This window comes from Eumetopias jubatus, unplaced genomic scaffold (genome assembly GCF_037043125.1).
Source record: "Eumetopias jubatus isolate StellerSeaLion01/CBP00866 unplaced genomic scaffold, mEumJub1_p1.0 scaffold_2, whole genome shotgun sequence".
In the NCBI taxonomy this organism is placed as follows: Eukaryota; Metazoa; Chordata; class Mammalia; order Carnivora; family Otariidae; genus Eumetopias; species Eumetopias jubatus.
In genome coordinates, this window is record NW_028274808.1 from 141159484 (window position 1) to 141177386 (window position 17903).

Below are 17903 nucleotides of genomic sequence, written 5' to 3' on the forward strand. Positions count from 1 at the left end.
CACCAGTCAGACTCTAATTTACTATTACAGAATGATATTCTAAGTGCGTGCCATAACTTCATTCCTCTTATGAGCGAGACCATACCCTGTGACCTTGCTAGTGACCACAGCTAACTCGACGAGGGCTAGCCCCCCGACCGAAGGTACCCATAGCAGCCTGGTCACTATGCTCTAAGAAAGTGCTCCATACTGGAGAGATACACAATCCACACACAAAGCAATAGCATGGAAAAGAAAAGATACACAGAGGGAAGTGAATAAGCAGAGGCCTTGAGGCAGAAAAGGTGTAAGTAAATAGAAGGTGTGTTGCTGACTGACATTTAGCTGGGAATACAGGAGGAAGAGAGCAGAGAGATACAGTAGAGCTTAGTATCCAAAATGTATTCATTAATAATATTTAAGTACATCCTATGTGACAAGCATGGGTGCTGGGGACAAACTGGTGAACAAAAACAGACAACTGACACTGACTGAACTTCTGTAATATCCTGAATGTCATTCCAGATCTCCACAAAGTCTGGATGTATAACAGTTGAGACTGTTTCCTGTCTTCCTTACTGTCCTGAGTATTCTTACAAAAAAGCCCATCAAGGGCCATCTGGGTTGCTCATATGGTTAAGCATCTGCCTTCAGCTCAGGGGCTGATCCCGGGGTCCTGGGATCGACGCCCCACTCCCCCCCCCCCCCCCCCCGCCCCCGCCGCTCAGCAGGGAGTCGGCTTCTCCCTCCTCCCTCTCCCTTTGCCCCTCCCTCTGCCCCCCTGCCCGCCCCCCCCGCTCTTGTGCTCCCTCTCTCTCTCAAATGAATAAAATCTTAAATAAAAAAAAAGCCCATCAATAAAAGATCTCTAAACTAGTCTCTGCCCCCTAATGTAATAGAGCTCAATAGCTGATACCCAAGATTCATGGCTTAACAAAGTAACTTTGAGCAAAACAAAGTTACTACGTAATGGATAGAGAAACAAATAGAGCTCTCGCTCTTCAATACTTAGAATCTGGTAGGCAATTCAATACTGAAGGCGCTGGAGTCATTTTCAGTATCTGCTACATGTGTACCTTTCTCAAGGGCAGCAAAGTTCTTTTCCAGATTTACCCATTTTCAGAACATGGACAAAAGAACAACAGCAGAACTACCTTATAAAGGTCTCTGCACAAGGTTAAAGTTTCTCTCAGTACAAAGTGACCCATTTAACTTTCATCTCTTTCCCTAAGAACAGCAATGAAGACTTCAATTTACATGGTTAAGGATTCCAGGTTACCTAGACAGGACTGAAATTACCATCTCATTTTTCTAGGTTGAGAATTAGTTAAGCACATGTGAATCAGGAATAGCGTGCTTTTTTTGTTTTGTTTTTTGTTTTTAAGGCAAGGTAATTTTAATTGTCATTTACATTAAGGTGGAAATTATGAACAATTAGCATTCCAGGCACTACTTACAGCACGGGGTTAATCAATGGGTTGGAAAAACCACAGTTCCTCTAAATTTCAGAGTGCATTGCTTTCCATTTCTATGCTCTGTGCTTTTAAGGGCCGTAATTAGACACAGCTACTCTTGCAGCAGTGTGATTCACCAACAGCACTTGAGAAGGCAATGACAGATTTTGGAATAAGAGGAATTACAGAACTAGGGGAGTTCTGAGTGCATCAGTTTGTGAGGCCTCTCTCTATCCTCAGAAAGCAGGGCATCTTCTAGAATTCTGAGCTACCCAAAGAGCAAAAAGTCTTCATTCTAACTGAGTAACTGAAAGCTTACTGGGCACAGGTTTGCATTCAAACCCAACAACCATAACAATATTTTGAGAAAATAAATGACTAACACCGACTTTGAAGCATTTCAGAACTCCCTAGCGGAGTATCTGGCACAGAACAGGCATTTATTAAAAGTTAATTGAAGGCAAAAAATGATCATGGTGATAATTTATACTGAGATTTGCCATTTTGGTAGATTTTTCAGAGTTTGTTGTTTATTCTGTTATAAATACATCTGTCTAAACATTCCGTTGTTACAGTCGAGATTTACTCTTAAAGAGCTATCTGTGGCTTCTGTTTCTCTTGCTCCTGCGGAGGCTGGTGAACAGGACACCCATATCAAAGTGGAAAGCAGTACTACGTCTTCCATTCTATTCTCAGGCTTATTTAAACCACAGGCTCTAAGCTGGACATGAGAAGGAGGGGGAGGGGGAGGAGGAGAAGAAGAAGAAAGAAAAAAGAAAAAGAAAAAAAGATCCAGAAGGGTTGTATTATTAATTAGAAGGTAACTGTAGGGGCGCTGGGGTGGCTCAGTCAGTTAAGTGTCTGCCTTCAGCTCAGGTCATGATCCCGGGGTCCTGGGGATCAAGCCCCACATCGGGCTCCTTGCTCCTCGGGGAGTCTGCTTCTGTCTCTTCGTCTGCCTGCCACTCCCCCTGGTTGTGCTCATTCTCTCTCTGTCAAATAAATAAGTAAAATCTTTAAAAAAAAAAAAAAAAAAAGACGGTAACTGTAGATTGGTCAAAGACCCAATCCATGATTCAGCACCTTTTACTGATTGCCAAGTCTGGCAACTTGTTCAATTATCCAAATAATTGTGCATGAAGGTCGGCCTGCCTCCTCTTAATATTCTAGAATTTTATTCTTGGATGAAGCCCGATAATCAGAGAGCTATGTATCTAAGCTGTGTTGTTTTAACCCCTCATCGAATCACCTTTGATGAAACATGCTTCGTCTAATACCACCAGCCTGCATGAGGGACTTGAAAGAACAGCATATTACACTTGGCATTGCATGGATTAACTGCATTGATCTAGGGAATACTTAGGAATCTAGACCTAACTGCAGAGACATGTACCGTATCTCTTCTGAAAATCCAAGGGGGAGATTTTTCTAGGTGAAACTGTTTCATCTGGAGCAACTGTTTTGTTTTTACTTTACAAATACTATAAATCTGTCATTGTTAAACGTTTAACTTATGTTTGGCACATAATATGTGCTCAATGAGTATTTTTTGGCTGAATGGATTCATTCCATGCTCTGACCACTGGCTGAGAGTTAAATGTATCCCTGATAGAACTGCTACAGACTGACTTGATAGCTTTGAGTTCTGACTCTTTTCCTGGCTTCTCTTTATTTTCTGGGGTTAATTTTATCTTTATTCATTTACTCATTCATTTCGCCCTGTAAATCATTTCAAATCCTTTCCTGGAAAAGCAAAATGGAATAAAAATGTATACCTGAAACTAATGTGACATTGTGTCAACTATACCCAAATAAAAAAAAAAAACTTAATAAAATTCTTGAGAAAAAAAAAGATTTAAGTGTAAAATTGAACATTTAAGTGTAAAATTAAACATTTAAGTGTAAAAATGAACATAAAACAGTTTATGTTCATACTATAGTCTTGGCTAAAAAGATCTTAAACTTGCATGGTTTCTACTCCTCTTCTGTCATCCTCTCAAAACAACTATGGTTGGATTATAAGAAAGATTTCTATTTTCAAGACATATTATTAATTTACTTTGACCCTACTACTGAACTGGTTGCCCTTCAAAAGCAGGGATGTTACAGTATTTTATCCATCTTTGTATATACACAAAGAACTTACATACTTCTGGATCAATGTTGAAGCTTCTCATAGAGCTAATGCCATTTTGGAAAATGAATAAGGTACATAAATTTTAAATTGTGAAGAAAGGCTAAATAATTTTGATTCCCTAGAGAAATACAGCATGGATAAGAAAGAAAAGGCTTTGTTTAAATACAAGTGCAGCTCTGGGGGTGATTTAGTATGTTGTAAGCAAGATGCAGCGGGGGGGTGGGGGGGAGGCTATGAACTCCTGGGTGTTCCGGCATCCAATTTAACATCAAGAATTTCCTTCCCTGTTAAGTGAACACCACTCTCCTCTTTATTACATTTCTTTCCAGGATTCAACAGAGATGGGTTCTAATACCAGACATTTAACTCATGGCCTCTAAAACTAGACTAAGCTCATGCCAGGATTAGTTACTGCCCTGGTTTGTTTCCCCTCTTTGCAACCTAACAGCTCTTGCCACAAAATAAAATTACAATTCCAAGGCTTTTTTGTTAAACATGATCAGTTTCCTTACTAGGATCGTAACTTTTTTTTTTTTTAATTCTCAATTCCCTCCCGTAATTATCACATGAAAATAATGATGCTATAAATACCACACATGTGCATACGGTGTTAAAAAAATACAAATGGACAGTAGAGTGACAATGTGAAAAGAAAGTACCATGGATATGCTTAAATTAAATGTCACCTACTCCTCTAAGTGGCTGTCAAAATATTTTGATCAACTAGAATACTTTTTCATAGACTCTTACTTTAAAAATAGATGGACCATTATGGATGGAAGTGGAGGGTATTATGCTGAGTAAAATAAGTCAATGAGAGAAAGACAATTATCATATGGTTTCCCTCATAGGTAGAATATAAGAAACAGCACAGAGGATCATAGGGGAAGGGAGGGAAAACTGAATGGGAAGTCATCAGAGAGGGAGAAACACCAAGAGAGACTCTTAACTCTAGAAAACAAACTGAGGGTTGGTGGGGGGATGAGGTAACTGGGTGATGGGCATTAAGGAGGGCACGTGGTATGATGAGCACTGGGTGTTATATGCAACTGATGAATTATTGAACACTACATCTGAAACTAATGATGTACTATATGTTGGCTAATTAAATTTAAATAATAAAAAATAAATAAACAGATGGACCATTAATCGGCAGTGAGAGTTGTTTTCTTATACAGATATTTTGCTGTAAATTATTTGTGGCAAAGGGATTTGATGTGTTCTACCCTCTGTGGACAAGTATGCTTAATACTTAATGCTGACATCCCTGACCCCCGTCTCCCAAAGAGCTAATGCTGGCTCCAACCAGAGGGCTCCAGAGTCATGGAAGAGAATCTGGTCAGCTAGATATACCAGCATGGAGGAATAGCTAGGACTTACTGTAGAGTTAAAAAAAAAAAAAGAAAGAAAAGAAAAGAAAGGAAAAAGGAAGGTGCAGAAGAATATGAACAGCATGATCTCATTTGTGTAAAATCAAAACATAAAAGTGCTCCCATAATCGTGAGAGCAGTTTATGCCTGTCCAGTGTGTCTCTTCCGTGCCCAACCTCCTTTCTGATCATGTCTTCTTTCTCGCAGGGCACCATTTGTGTTTTGTAGTTAGCTAACCCCATATCCCACCCCGAGTGAGCATATGACTCAGGCCTGGTCAGAGACGTCCTATGACTGTTCAGCGAGACTTGTCAAGAACAGCGGGTTCTTTCCTCGGGGGTTGCTAAGCCGACAACTGCTGGAAGCCATACTAGCCTCCTGAAGAAAAAGCCTGAACATGAAGCCAAGCAGAAGCAAGCAGGATGAAGAACCAGAGACACAGCCTTGAAAACACTCTGTGATTCCCTAGAGCCAGCTGTTCTTAATTACATGATTCAATATATTATTTTTTTAGCGTGCTTTGGAGTTGCAGAGGCCTCTTGAGTTTAAACTGGACTTCTGGAATTCTCTGTGAAAATTTTCCTAATACAAAAACACAGAGAAACACAACACTGCTGGCTTTGAAGATGGAGGAAAGGGTCCACAAGCCAAGGATGCAGGTGGCCTCCAGAAGCTGGCAACAGCAAGGAAATGTGAGTTCCCCCAGAGGTTCTGGAAAGAAACTCAGCCCTGTGGATGCCTTAATTTTAGCCTGGTAAGACACATATGGGACTTCTACAGAACCATAAGATAATAAGCCAGTGTTGTTTTAAGCCACCAAAAATAATTTTTTAAGTACAGAAAAATGTAGAAGATTTCTAGAAGGATTCCACAGTGCTACCTCTGTGGAATGGAAATGAGGGCAGGAGGGGAAAGGGGGCAGGGAGAGCTTATAATTTTTTAAAAAACAAGTATGTATTATTTTAAATTAAAAAACTAATTTTAAACATGTTTAAGAATGAGCCCAGAATAAAAATCTAAAAATCAAAGGCATTATCACCTACCCAGGACAGTCAGAATAGCAGCTGCTTTACAAATCCATCCAGGCAGCGTGGATGTGGCTTGTGATGAATTCCAACTGGCATCATAATTGTGCTATTGAACACACAGAGTCAGCCAATGAGCCAATACACCCCACTGCACACCACACACCGGCTCAAACCAGGTCCTTCCAGCAAACCCAATCCCACTGAAAGGCATTACTTGCAGGCGCTGGGATATAACTCCCACATGTATTCTTGAAGCTGATTTTAGAGACAGGGCTGAGGGAGGCAGGGAAGAGAAGCCAGAATAGTAACTGGCCTCTAATTTAGCACGCTCTTCAATAGAAAATCAACAAATTGCCAACAAATTGCTACGCTAATGAAGAATTGCCCTGCTCTGCAATGAGCATTTACCCTAAGAGAAAAGACAACTCATTTATGCCACTCTGTAGAACGAGCTGCCATTCAGGAGCTCCCCTGCTGAATTTTAAACAGCTTCATGTAGGGGAAAGGGGAATGCATGAGAGCTGGCTTCTTCGGTCATGTTTCTCTCCAGTTATTGTCTAATCCAACGCTTTCAGACATAATGCCGGAGTGCAAGCTGGTCTAGTGTACAAGTCGGTTGTGGCTTTCTACAAATGAACACCGAATACAGGGGCTACATTGAATATGCTCAGGTTTTTTGAAAAAGAAAATATCTGGCCCTCCCCCTAATAACTAACAAATTTTTTAAATGGTGGTTCTTATATTCAATGCCTACCTTTTTTAAATTCACTTCATTTTACCTGGACAAGAGAAATAAGTCTGGTACATTCTGCCAAGCTTAGGGGAAGGATGGTCCACTTGGCTATATATGTAATTTCTTCTGGTCTAGCTCAGAGTGATGTCTCCGAAACACACACCCGGAGGACAACAGGACAATGGCAACAAAACAATGCAGCCCAAACCATTTCACTGCTGTACAGCCTGGCCATTCATCAGGAGTGACAAAGAAGGAAAGGCCATTATCTGTGCCAGGGGCATCTCTGCTTCAAACCAACAGATTTATACTTCTATTTTCCTCTTTTTCCCCCCCACCTTCTTTTCTGCCTTTCCTTTAAAAAGAATATGGCTAGAGAGAAGAAAAATACCAAGGCCAGAGGCCTAGACTAATGTACAATATCTACAAGATATGAATAAAACATACTGAGGAGGCAGATAAATCAATTCTCGTGGGGGTTTTTTCTATTTATCTACCAGGAAAAAAACTAAGGTTAGTTTTAGATTCCAATTTAAAGACAAAAGTTTAACTTGATAATTCGGGCAGAAAACTTATTTCAAATATAAAACAGAATTTTAAATTCTTTTGCTCTAAAAACCAAAAATGTAAACATTATGTTTATTAAGGAAGTTAGAGTAATTTCAGGTTTTACTTACATTAGGTTGTATACCTTTGAAAAGACTTCAATGGAGGTTACTATTGCACTGTAGTCATAAATTCTCAAAATGCTTTTGAATGATCTTACTATGTATGTTCATATCACTTCCTTCGTTCAACTTCCTATAGTCTAGTTAGGATCTAAGTCTCTCCCCCCACCAAAAATTAAAATAAGTGTTTTAATAACAATACTGAACTGACCATTTGAATGTGTGACACAAATAAAAATAACAATTTGAGTAACATCGCAAAGCTTATGAAACATTTACCAAATACAAGCCTCAATCTGTGTAACTATGTGACATATATCTGTGTATATTATTGTCCTACTTTACTAATGAAAGAAAGATGAGTAAAAATGTCATTCCCCGGGGCGCCTGGGTGGCTCAGTTGGTTAAGCGACGGCCTTCGGCTCAGGTCATGATCCTGGAGTCCCGGGATCGAGTCCCACATCGGGCTTCCTGCTCAGCAGGGAGTCTTCTTCTCCCTCTGACCCTCTTCCCTTCATGCTTTCTATCTCTCATTCTCTCTCTCTCTCAAATAAATAAATAAAATCTTTAAAAAAAAAAAAATGTCATTCCCCTATTTCCCTGAAATGTGCGCCTCTGATAGTCACCTGCCAACACCTAAGGATCAGACTCCTTGCTCAGCAGCAAGAGATGAGTCACTTACCAACACACAGGATGTTGAAACAGAATCCTTGAGAAGTAGACTTATTGACCAGCTGGTCCGGGAGACTGTCAAATCCAACATGTCCAGAAAGGGACAAGTTCCGAAGCTCTTCATTCTGGAATTTCAGAGGGAAACGTTTGAGAATTCATGAACTATGCCACCTGAGTTACCTACAGGTGGATATTACCCTCTCCCTCCCTCTCTTCTTAACTGCATGGAAAAAGAAGATTCCCTCTAAACCCACATCCTCCTTGCCTTCAGTTGCTCTTCCACAAAATCACACTGACTCCCAAAGCAGACTCTATCCCAAGGAATCTCACTTCTGGTTACAAGTGTCCTGGTCCAGGGAAATATGAGGTTCTAGAGGTGCTATTTCAGATATGCATCAAGTGACATAAAAAAAACAACCATGTTGATGGCTTCCAGAATTCAAGAAAAATTTTCAATTTACTTTCAATCCAGAGTGTAAAATAAGTAACACTCTTTTAGATACAGAAAGGAACTCTGAGACCCTCAGAATGGAAGATACATACTTGTTACAATTATAAAAATTCTGTAACCACCATAAATGCAACATATTTAAAACTATTCAGTTCTTGAATTGGTCCTGTCTCCACCATCAGCTATACAGGCTTTTTGGGGCATCTTTGCTTTCCCCTGTGCAGCACCCAACACAGGCTCTGCACTCACTGGACCTTCTCAGAGTTTACTGAAGGAGACTGGGGTAAGGTAGTTATCATACACTTAAAAATTTGGATGATTCATGCTATTTTATAATGGTGCTGACTGCCTCCATGACTTTGAATGCATCTCATATGTATTGGAGGTAATCTATGAAAACTTTCCTTCCCAAGAAAACAGAGGTGAGCTATGGTCCTTCAATTACAACATCATGGTTATGGTTTGGGATTCCAGAAACTAGATATTGAAAGCCTCCTTGAAAACAAGACTCCTGGTGTTCTTTCTGGTTCTGTTGCCAGTGATCTTTAATATTCAAAATACTGAAGTTTGAAAGACAAAATGAGCCTCAAAACCCTATTTTTTTAATAAAAAAGAAAAAGCTTTGCACAGGATCATTTCATCGATATTTTTAAAAAGATTGGTTTTCATTATTCTTCTACTTGTTACATAATGATGACAGTGATTTCTTTTAATAATCAAGGACTGAGACTCCATTTTCACATCACTATGGTCACTATCTAGGCAGAGAAATACGACTCCCTAAATACAATGATTTTAAAGGAATGTTTTATGAACAATATAATGGCTAAGGTCCTTGCAGCTCTAGAATTCTAATTCCATGAAATACAACTAAAAACCGGCACAATGCCCGAATACCATGGTGGCAGCTGCAGGTTTGAGGTCAATGGGACAGAGAGCAGATGCCTAGTCTATGAATAGTTTCCTTGAAACCTGCCAACAGTGAACATGAGACTCAAGAGTAGGCACTTATCCTTGAACGGGATGGCATGGTCGACAGCTCCCCAAGCAGCTTTGGTGGCAGGCCCCCACGGGCAGAGGCCCCCACGGGCAGCAGGCCTGGTAGCTGGCCAGGCCTCCTCACACCACCACATGGACCTAATTCTACCACCTGCCCCTTCCTCTTCCATACCTCAAAGGTTCAGACATCAGGTATTTTTAGGGTGTTTACCACATCCTCCAAGACTTGGGGGAGGAGGATTTGAAATGAGTCTGGGTTATATTTAGAACTCTTTCCACCACAGCTGTGCAGCGGCTGTTGTGCATCAGGCCGGGAGATGCCACCACACCAGCCTTCATTTGAGCTGCATCTCTGACCTGAAGAGTCAGTGAACGGCCTGAAAGGAGGCAAGGCAGGGAAGAACCATCATCCCAAGCTCCCCCCTCTTCCCCACCACAACAATTCTTTTCATTTCCGGAGGGGGGGGGAGGCGGGGGGAGTGGTTTATTATTGTGGATTCTGCATTGTTGGGTTTTTAGATTCAGATAGATATCCACCCATGAGCCAATCCTGGGAAAGAATCAGAGTTAGTAATTATAGCTCTCATCCCAGAACCCAATGCACAGCATCTCATATTCTCACCATTTCCAAAACACGAGAAACCACCCACACACCCACTGAGTATTTTTATACCCACTGAAAACCACATACAAAATGAAGGGTTATAAAACAGTTCGGTCTTGAAATTTTTTAAATTTAAATTTATTTCTTCAGAGTCTGTGTTCTAACTTTGTAATACGAAATATATAAATTTTATATAGCCATTTTAGAATTCCATAATTTGAGCCTAATTCTCTGCCCAGTATTAAAGAAACTTGGAGGGTCATTGGCCATCAGTATGTGATTGGAAAAAGGGAAGTAGGAAGTTCCTCCTGCGGTTCATGAGCAGGCTTAAAAACTGGAAAGTGCTGTAGGAAAAGCAAAGAGCGGCTCTAAGTCACACACAACAGCAGCTGAACTGAATTCCTACGCCCCAGAATTTTAGGTGACCATGTTTACTGCTTCTTGCCTTAGCTATCTCTCCTCCAAAAAGTGTAAGATCTCTTTTGAGTCTACGGGTGCAGTCTTAGGGAATTTCATATATTGTCATGTCCTTAACCACTATCACACATCTGGAAATGACTCTCAGCTTTTTATCTCTAATACTGAACTTTTTGCCTGAGTTCCAGTTCTGAATCTCTATCAAAGGGATGATTCTCTTGGGCTATCCCACCTGTACCTCAAACTGATGTTCATGAAACTGAAATCATATTCTCCATCCCAAACCCTATTTCTGTTAATGGCACTTAGGTTATGCCCCACCATCCCTTGCATAAATTCCAAAGTGTTATCAAGACCATAGCCTCCTCCCCTTTACTCCTACGGACTCAACCACCTTCTATCTGGTCCCCTTACCTCCACCCCATTCCCTCTAATCCCTCCTCTCTCTACTTTGCTGCAAAAGGGATCTCTGAATTCAAAGGCCCCCAATCCAAACTCCTTGGACTGCCATCTCAGGGCCTCCATGGGCCAATCCCTAATCTCCTACCTAATCTCCCACTTCTCCCCACGGGACACCTTTCACTGCAGCTAACCTGAATTCCTTACTATTCCTGAGACAACCCCACATTTCTCCCCATCAGAGTTTATTCACACTATTTCCTGTATCTGGGAAGACCTTATAGTCAATGTTTACATATCCAAACCTTCCAGATACTGCTGAAATGTAATCTCCAGCATTATCTTTATTATTAAATCTCAGAGAGAATTTCAGTAAACATACCCCTTACCAATGAAAGGAAAATGATGATTGGATGAAGATGGGTCAGGCCATTTGGCATTCCAGGACCATCATAACGGCTAACATTTATTGACCATTTCCAATGTTCCAGGAAAGCCTTAATAATGACCTAGTTAATTTATCTTAACAATTCTATAAGATAGTTACTATTATGACCCAACCTCAACTTTTGATGAGAAAACAGAGGCACTTAAGTTTAATAACTTGTCCAACATCACACAGTAAGCTGAGGAGTTAAAATCTGAGCCCAGAAGTCAGGCTGTAGAATCCAGAGACCTTGCACTTAGTCACTGGTATAGCAGGATGATCTACTAAGTTCTCAGACAGCCCCAGACAATACAATGGTTTTAGCTGGTATCAAAATCCAATACGTTAAAGTAGGGAGGAAAAAAAAAAAAAAACTCTCTAAAGTCATAATTCTTTGGCAACCATAAGAGACGGAAGGTGAGAATTAGAATTGGCAAAGTAGCTCTAAATATATTTTCACTGGTCCTGGCAATGCCAAGGCCAGACTTTGATTTTTGCAGCCACAGCACATGAAGCCAGTAATATAAGGCTTAGTTTTGACCATTCTTTAAATGAAAGTGCCAACATGGAACCACTAAGTAAGTAACTATAAGACCTTAGTTGATTTAGTCCTCCATTTGCTAATCTATCTATGGAGGATTTGTACTTACATGATTTCTATGCCTACTCCATCTTGAAATGGGTTGTGACTAATTCTATGGTATAAAATAATTTAACAACCTTTTTTCTCTTTTCGGGTCACCTCCTCACGGACACAATTATTTATTTGCTCATTCAAAAATACTCACTGTTCAAAGCAGTAAGGGACCAGATGTTATTTTTGTTATTCATTGATAAATACTCCTCCTGCCCTTAAGAGGTTTACCATTTAGGGGCACCCAGGTGGTTCAGTTGGTTAAGCAGTCGACTCCCGATTTCGGCTCAGGTCATGATCTCAGAGTCCTGGGATCAAGTCTCACATTGGGCTCTGCACTCATTGGGGAGCCTGCTTGAGGATTCTCTCTCCCTCTCCCTTTGCCCCTCCCCCAACTCCCCCACTTGTGCACTCACATGCTCTCTCTCTCCCTTTAGAGAGACAGAGAGAGAGAGAGAGAGAGAGAGAGCGAGCGAGCATGGTGGGGGGGTGAGGAGCAGAGGGAGAAGGGTAGAGAAATCCAAGCAGACGCCATGCTCTGCATGGAGCCCGACTCGGGGCTTGATCTCAGGACCCCAAGATCACAACCCCAATTGAAACCAAGAATCAGACACTCAACTGACACCACCCAGGCACCCCTAAAATAAATAAATCTTAAAAAAAAAAAAAGAGGTTTATCACTAGCAGTAGAGACCGGACATCAATTAATATAATACCACTAAGGATTAAAGTGATAAATACCATGACTTTATGGTTGATATGAGAAGGAGCTTTTGGCTAGGGAAATTCAAGAACACCTTTTGGAGGCCAGAGCTCCCCAACTCTACCAGGGGAACAAAAGTCCAGCTTGCAGAAGCCTTCTAGATAAATGCCGTCTATGCCCAAAGGGTCACTTTACTATGAATTTATACTCTGAAGTTTAAAATCAACAAATTTTTTCAGAAGATGCCTAGCTGACTTCATTACTAAAATAATTATAAAGTAAATTATTTAAGAATGTGTGCCAACACCTACGTTCTGAGTGCTGCTTTAAAAGAAGTTCCACAGGGGCACCTGAGTGGCTTGATCGGTTGGGCATCTGCCTCTTGATTTCAGCTCCAGTTGTGATCTCGAGGTCATGAGATCAAGCCCCGCATCAGGCTCAATGCTGGGCATGGAGCTGGCTTGGGATTCTCTCTCTCCCTCTGCCCCTCCCCTCCCCATGTGCTTGCGTGTGCTCTCTCTCTAAATAAAATAAAATAAGTTCCACAACTCCAAATCTTGCTTAACCAGGAGCAGGATGGCAAGGGGTTTGGAGTCAGAAAGCCATGGATTTGAATCCCAGCTTTGCTTCCTACTTTTCTTAGTCTCTGATGGAGCACTTGGCAGGGTGGTTGGGAGGAGTTAAGGAATCAGTAAGTATGAGAGTGCCTAGCACTTAAGGTCCTCGGGAAACGTGGGTTTCCTTTTTCTAATTAGGTGGGAGGAAAAGATGACTGATTTTAAAATCCGAAATGAATGAGCTCTGCCAGTGCTGTTCAGCATGCCAGGAGATGCTGCTGATTAGCAAAACCCGCAGACTAACCAGGAAAGAAAAATCACAAAGGGAAGAACAGAATGAACAAAAAGGAAGTAGAGGAGAGAGAGAAGATTCTAGCTGGAAGAAAATTCACCCTAAATAGGAAAGTCATTTACAAAGCTGGGGGAAAAGCCATAGAATCACATTCCTATTTGCAGGCATCAACATCCTCCACAGCTGGAAACCATTCCGGATTCCCCTCTTCATTTTTCCCCTCTATTTTAATCCAGCTCAGAGCCTCCTGAAACTGGATGTGCACAGATGGGTTCTATTCACCATATTCAAAGTGAAATGATATCCCCTTTCTTTGCTTTTAAAACTTAAGGCTTCCCTGGTGTGGTTAGGTAATCTATGGCTACTGATCCTTCTCAGCCGGCAGAAGCATGGGAGCACGTTACCAAGGTGATATATGTTTTACTGTATGTTGCAAACAATTAGACTTAATTTTTACCTTTAAAAATAGATACTACCATTTAAATTTAGAAAGATTTCACCCCTTTAAAATGATATTTTTTTAAATGTGAGCAATAACTTATGCATTTAGAGAGCTGAAGATTTTGTTGACAAGAAGTGGCAATTACATTCTTCTCAAAGCATCATATTATAGATGATAAGTTATACTGACCCAAGTCAAAGCCTCATCTGTAAATGAGATTTCACCCAAAGGCCTCTAAGCAAAAGTCTTTGGTTCTAATGTTAATTCTAAGGTTTCTTGAATCTGGAAATCACACATGCATAAATCCAATTGTCATGTTGCTTGAGGACAGCCAACACAAGGTAAAAAATTCCTGGTAGTATATTTTCTCTTGCCAAAACAAAACAGCTCAATTTTTACATGACCCTTGAAAGCGAGTTTCTATCAGTTATCCTAGGAAACTCCAAACCTTATAGAAATCTGTGTGTTTGCCTCTGTTTTCCAGCTTAACTTTTCATTTTTGCTTAACTATAATAATTACGACTTAGTTTTTTAAAAAGTTATAAAAAGTTCACCCTTTACAACTGCCCTGCTTAAAAACATTTTTTCCTTCAGCTGTATCTGCTGTCTTCCATGAGATTTTCTTTTGAAAAGTGGATTTATAGCCTCAAAACAAAACAGGAAATAACTCTTCTGTGTAAGTTAATCATCTGTGTTCAAGAAAAAAAAAGTAAATCTTTATTCATGCTTTCATTCACTTAACAAATATTTATTGAATACCAACGTGTGCTAGACACTGTGCTAAATGCTAAGGAAGTGATGGTGAGGAAACAAAGCATCCCTAACTCACGGACCATAGTGTAGTGGGGCACATCAATGTTAGTCAAAGAGTCACAAATATATAATCATCAACCATCCAAAAGTGCAGGATGCAGTGCAACCTTATAACTCACGTTGACTGGCACCAGCCTTCACTGTGTAAAATAGCATTAGTCTGCAGCATTTTTGGATATTAATTTAGCAGATAGCCCCTATGTACAGTTGATGTGCAAGTTTCATGTATTCATATGAAAACAAAGAGTATTTCTGACCAGCATTGCCTAATGGAAGGAAGCAGAAATGATTAAGACTCAAAGTCTTAAGAAAACGAATGTCCAATTTTAAGTGAAGCTGAGATACAATCGTGGGACATACTCCCTTTGCTCTGTCTTTCCCCACATAAAGAAGATGCCCACTCAGAGAAAAGAGGAGGTACATGTCCCTTCTTCCCCTCAGGTAGTGTCTTGTTTTGAGGTCCTGTTTGAGTGTACAGATGCCACCTAGTTGAAGACAGGCAGAGAAGAACATCCTATTCCTTACATGAAATCCTTGACCGAACACCAGCCAGTACTGGAGAAATCCTGGCCTCACAAACTGCCCAAGAAGTTTTACCCAACTGCCTGATTGATCATTTTCATAAATACACACTCTTATCTAACTACATTTTACAAAGTATTGAACTTGTTTCATATTCTCTTTTAAAGAAAGAAAAGTTGGTGGGAAGATGGGAAACGCCCTTAGTTCCCATGCAAAAGGGAAAACACTGGAATGCTAAATATCTCAAGCCACAACTATGAAGTCCGCATGGGGATGTTTTCTAGGCTAGGCAATGCTGGGGTAATTTCCATAATATAAAATGTCTGAAGCATCTCATTACCAATGAGGATCGCGTTCTTTAAGGATGACTTGGAGAACATCTGTGATTCTGCTTGTCATCTATACCATGAAATCCCAAAGTGAAAGCCAAGAAAACCCCACAGAAATTGTCTCACACAAGCAGCAGAATAGAGAGCCAGGAAGAAGAGAGAACAGTTAAGAGGAAAACCATAAGAGGAAAGAACCTGAGTGTAGCCCAGCTGGAAGCAGGGACTGAGAAGGAGCATCCAAGGGCCAGCCCCCAAGTCAGAAAGCCAGGTAGGTCAGCTCTGAGTGACAAGCCTAGGGAGCCAGCCTCGAAAACACCACCAAAGAACCAGAGAAGATCTTGGTTCATATTGAGTAACTGCCCCAATTTCAAGTGTCATTTCAAAGTAAGTCTCTCCAAAAGACTGCCAGAGAAGGAACAAATTTTGCTTTTCCAGATCCTTGCAAAAATAATGTGTGGGGGTTTTCTTTGGGAGTCGTATGGCTATAGGGAAATTTTACTTTCTAAGTGTTACATTCCTGTAATATTTGAATTATTGCAAAACAAACACCTCACACCTTTTAAACAGAAAATAAAAGATTTTAAACATTGGGAAATGCTAAAAAGGACAATAATAAATAACAAATAAATAATAAAAATCCTTTCAAAGGAGGCAATCCTGCAATTTTTATTGCAGCTAATAGATGGGTGATAGGATAAAATACACAAGCATTTATTTTTTCTAATAACAGAACCCAATCACATTTAAAGTGATAAAAGTGAGCAGAAAAGCAGAACAGTACAGTGGAAATTGCTTGATGGGGGAAGCCAGAGGAGTCAGGGCAACTCTGCCATTATTTAGCAGCGTGACCTAGGTAGGGTAAGTCATTTAACTTCTCAGCCTCAGTTCTGCCGACTTTAAGATAAAGTACTTCACAGGGGTATTGCAAGAATTAACATAATTCTCTATCCTCAGCTCAGTTGACACACTTTTCTCAGATGGCCTCTTCCTTGCCCACCACGTTCGTGACCTTCCATAGGCTAATTACTGCCTGCCATAACCCACAGCTCCTCCTCGCTCCCGGGCATCCATAGCCCAGGCATTGCTAAGCCAACATCTCCTAAGTGGAACTCATGCTATCCCCCATTCAACTTAAATCTGTCCTTCCTCACTTTTTCTTATGTCAAATGGCAACATCTACTTCAAGGTATCACAGAGTCCCCTAGAATAACACTGATCAACATGCACACTGTTAACCCTGATTAAAAATGTACATAAATTTGTAGGCTTCCACCCTCCTGCAAGAAAAAAAAAACAAACCCAAAAAAGTCCACTGTATAATCATTAAACCCCCTGCTGGCCTCTGAATTCAATAGTGAAGACTTCTTGAGGACATCCGTACCAAGCTGGCTTTTGTCCTCTGCGCCCAGATGAAATAACCACCCACCACCCTTTTTTAGCCAAATCTTTCCCACCAAACCCTTTAACGGACTGAATCCCATCTATCAGCTGATTCATGACTTGAATATTCCTCTTCTCCTAATACTACTCCCATTAGGCTTCACCAAAATTTGTATCTGTGTGACATTTTACCACAGCCGTATTCTCCAACCTCCTCATTCTCAGATAAAGAGGCAGGTACAGCGGCTGATGGGTTTTCCCTAGAAACCGGGCCAGGTGGCGAGACAGGGCCACAGGGACACCCAGCGTCCTGGTGCCTGGTCCACCCTTCTCTCCCTTACACTTGGGCTGGCTCTGAAGGTAAGAATTCATAGTGGTTGCTGAGGGAAGTCTGACACCCAAGCCGGGAAACACAGCACTGCCCGGGTTCTAGGTCTCCACAGGGGCCCCCAGCTCCCTTACGTCTTCTCTACATCCCACCTCCCATCACAGGAACAGCCCACACCACCTCCAAGATCTGCCTGGCTTGTCTGTGATGAAAGTCCCACCTCTGACCCAACAGCAATGAATTCCTCACATAATTAGGAAAAATACTGTTTAAAAGCAGTCCCTAGAAGTGGGTATCTGAAGTGAACAGAGCCCCAGCTGCTGCTTACAACCCTGGATCCCAAGGGGGTGTGGAGGGGGACGGGAGAGGTAGTGCTGAATTATTAGTAAACCAGACTTTGAGCAATCCAGAAATTGTACAAAGTGGAAGCACTTTCTTCTTACAGACAGGATGTCTTTCTAAAAGTCCGTGTGAACTATGAGAGCTTCAGTCTAACTGCATGCCAAGAATTAACAACAACAACAAAAAAGACATTTGAAGTTTCCAAAGACGACTCCTTCTTTTC

General features: G+C 41.0%; 1 protein-coding gene across 2 annotated transcripts in view; it reads right to left on the minus strand.

Moving 5' to 3' along the window:
- The window catches only part of SEPTIN11 (septin 11), an 87243-nt gene that overhangs the window by 35546 nt on the left and 33794 nt on the right, over window positions 1–17903 (minus strand). For both annotated transcript variants that reach the window (XM_028100631.2, XM_088021142.1), the window contains exon 2: window positions 8052–8166. In XM_028100631.2, coding sequence (XP_027956432.1) covers window positions 8052–8166 — 115 coding nt within the window. The remainder of the gene's footprint in view (window positions 1–8051; window positions 8167–17903) is intronic.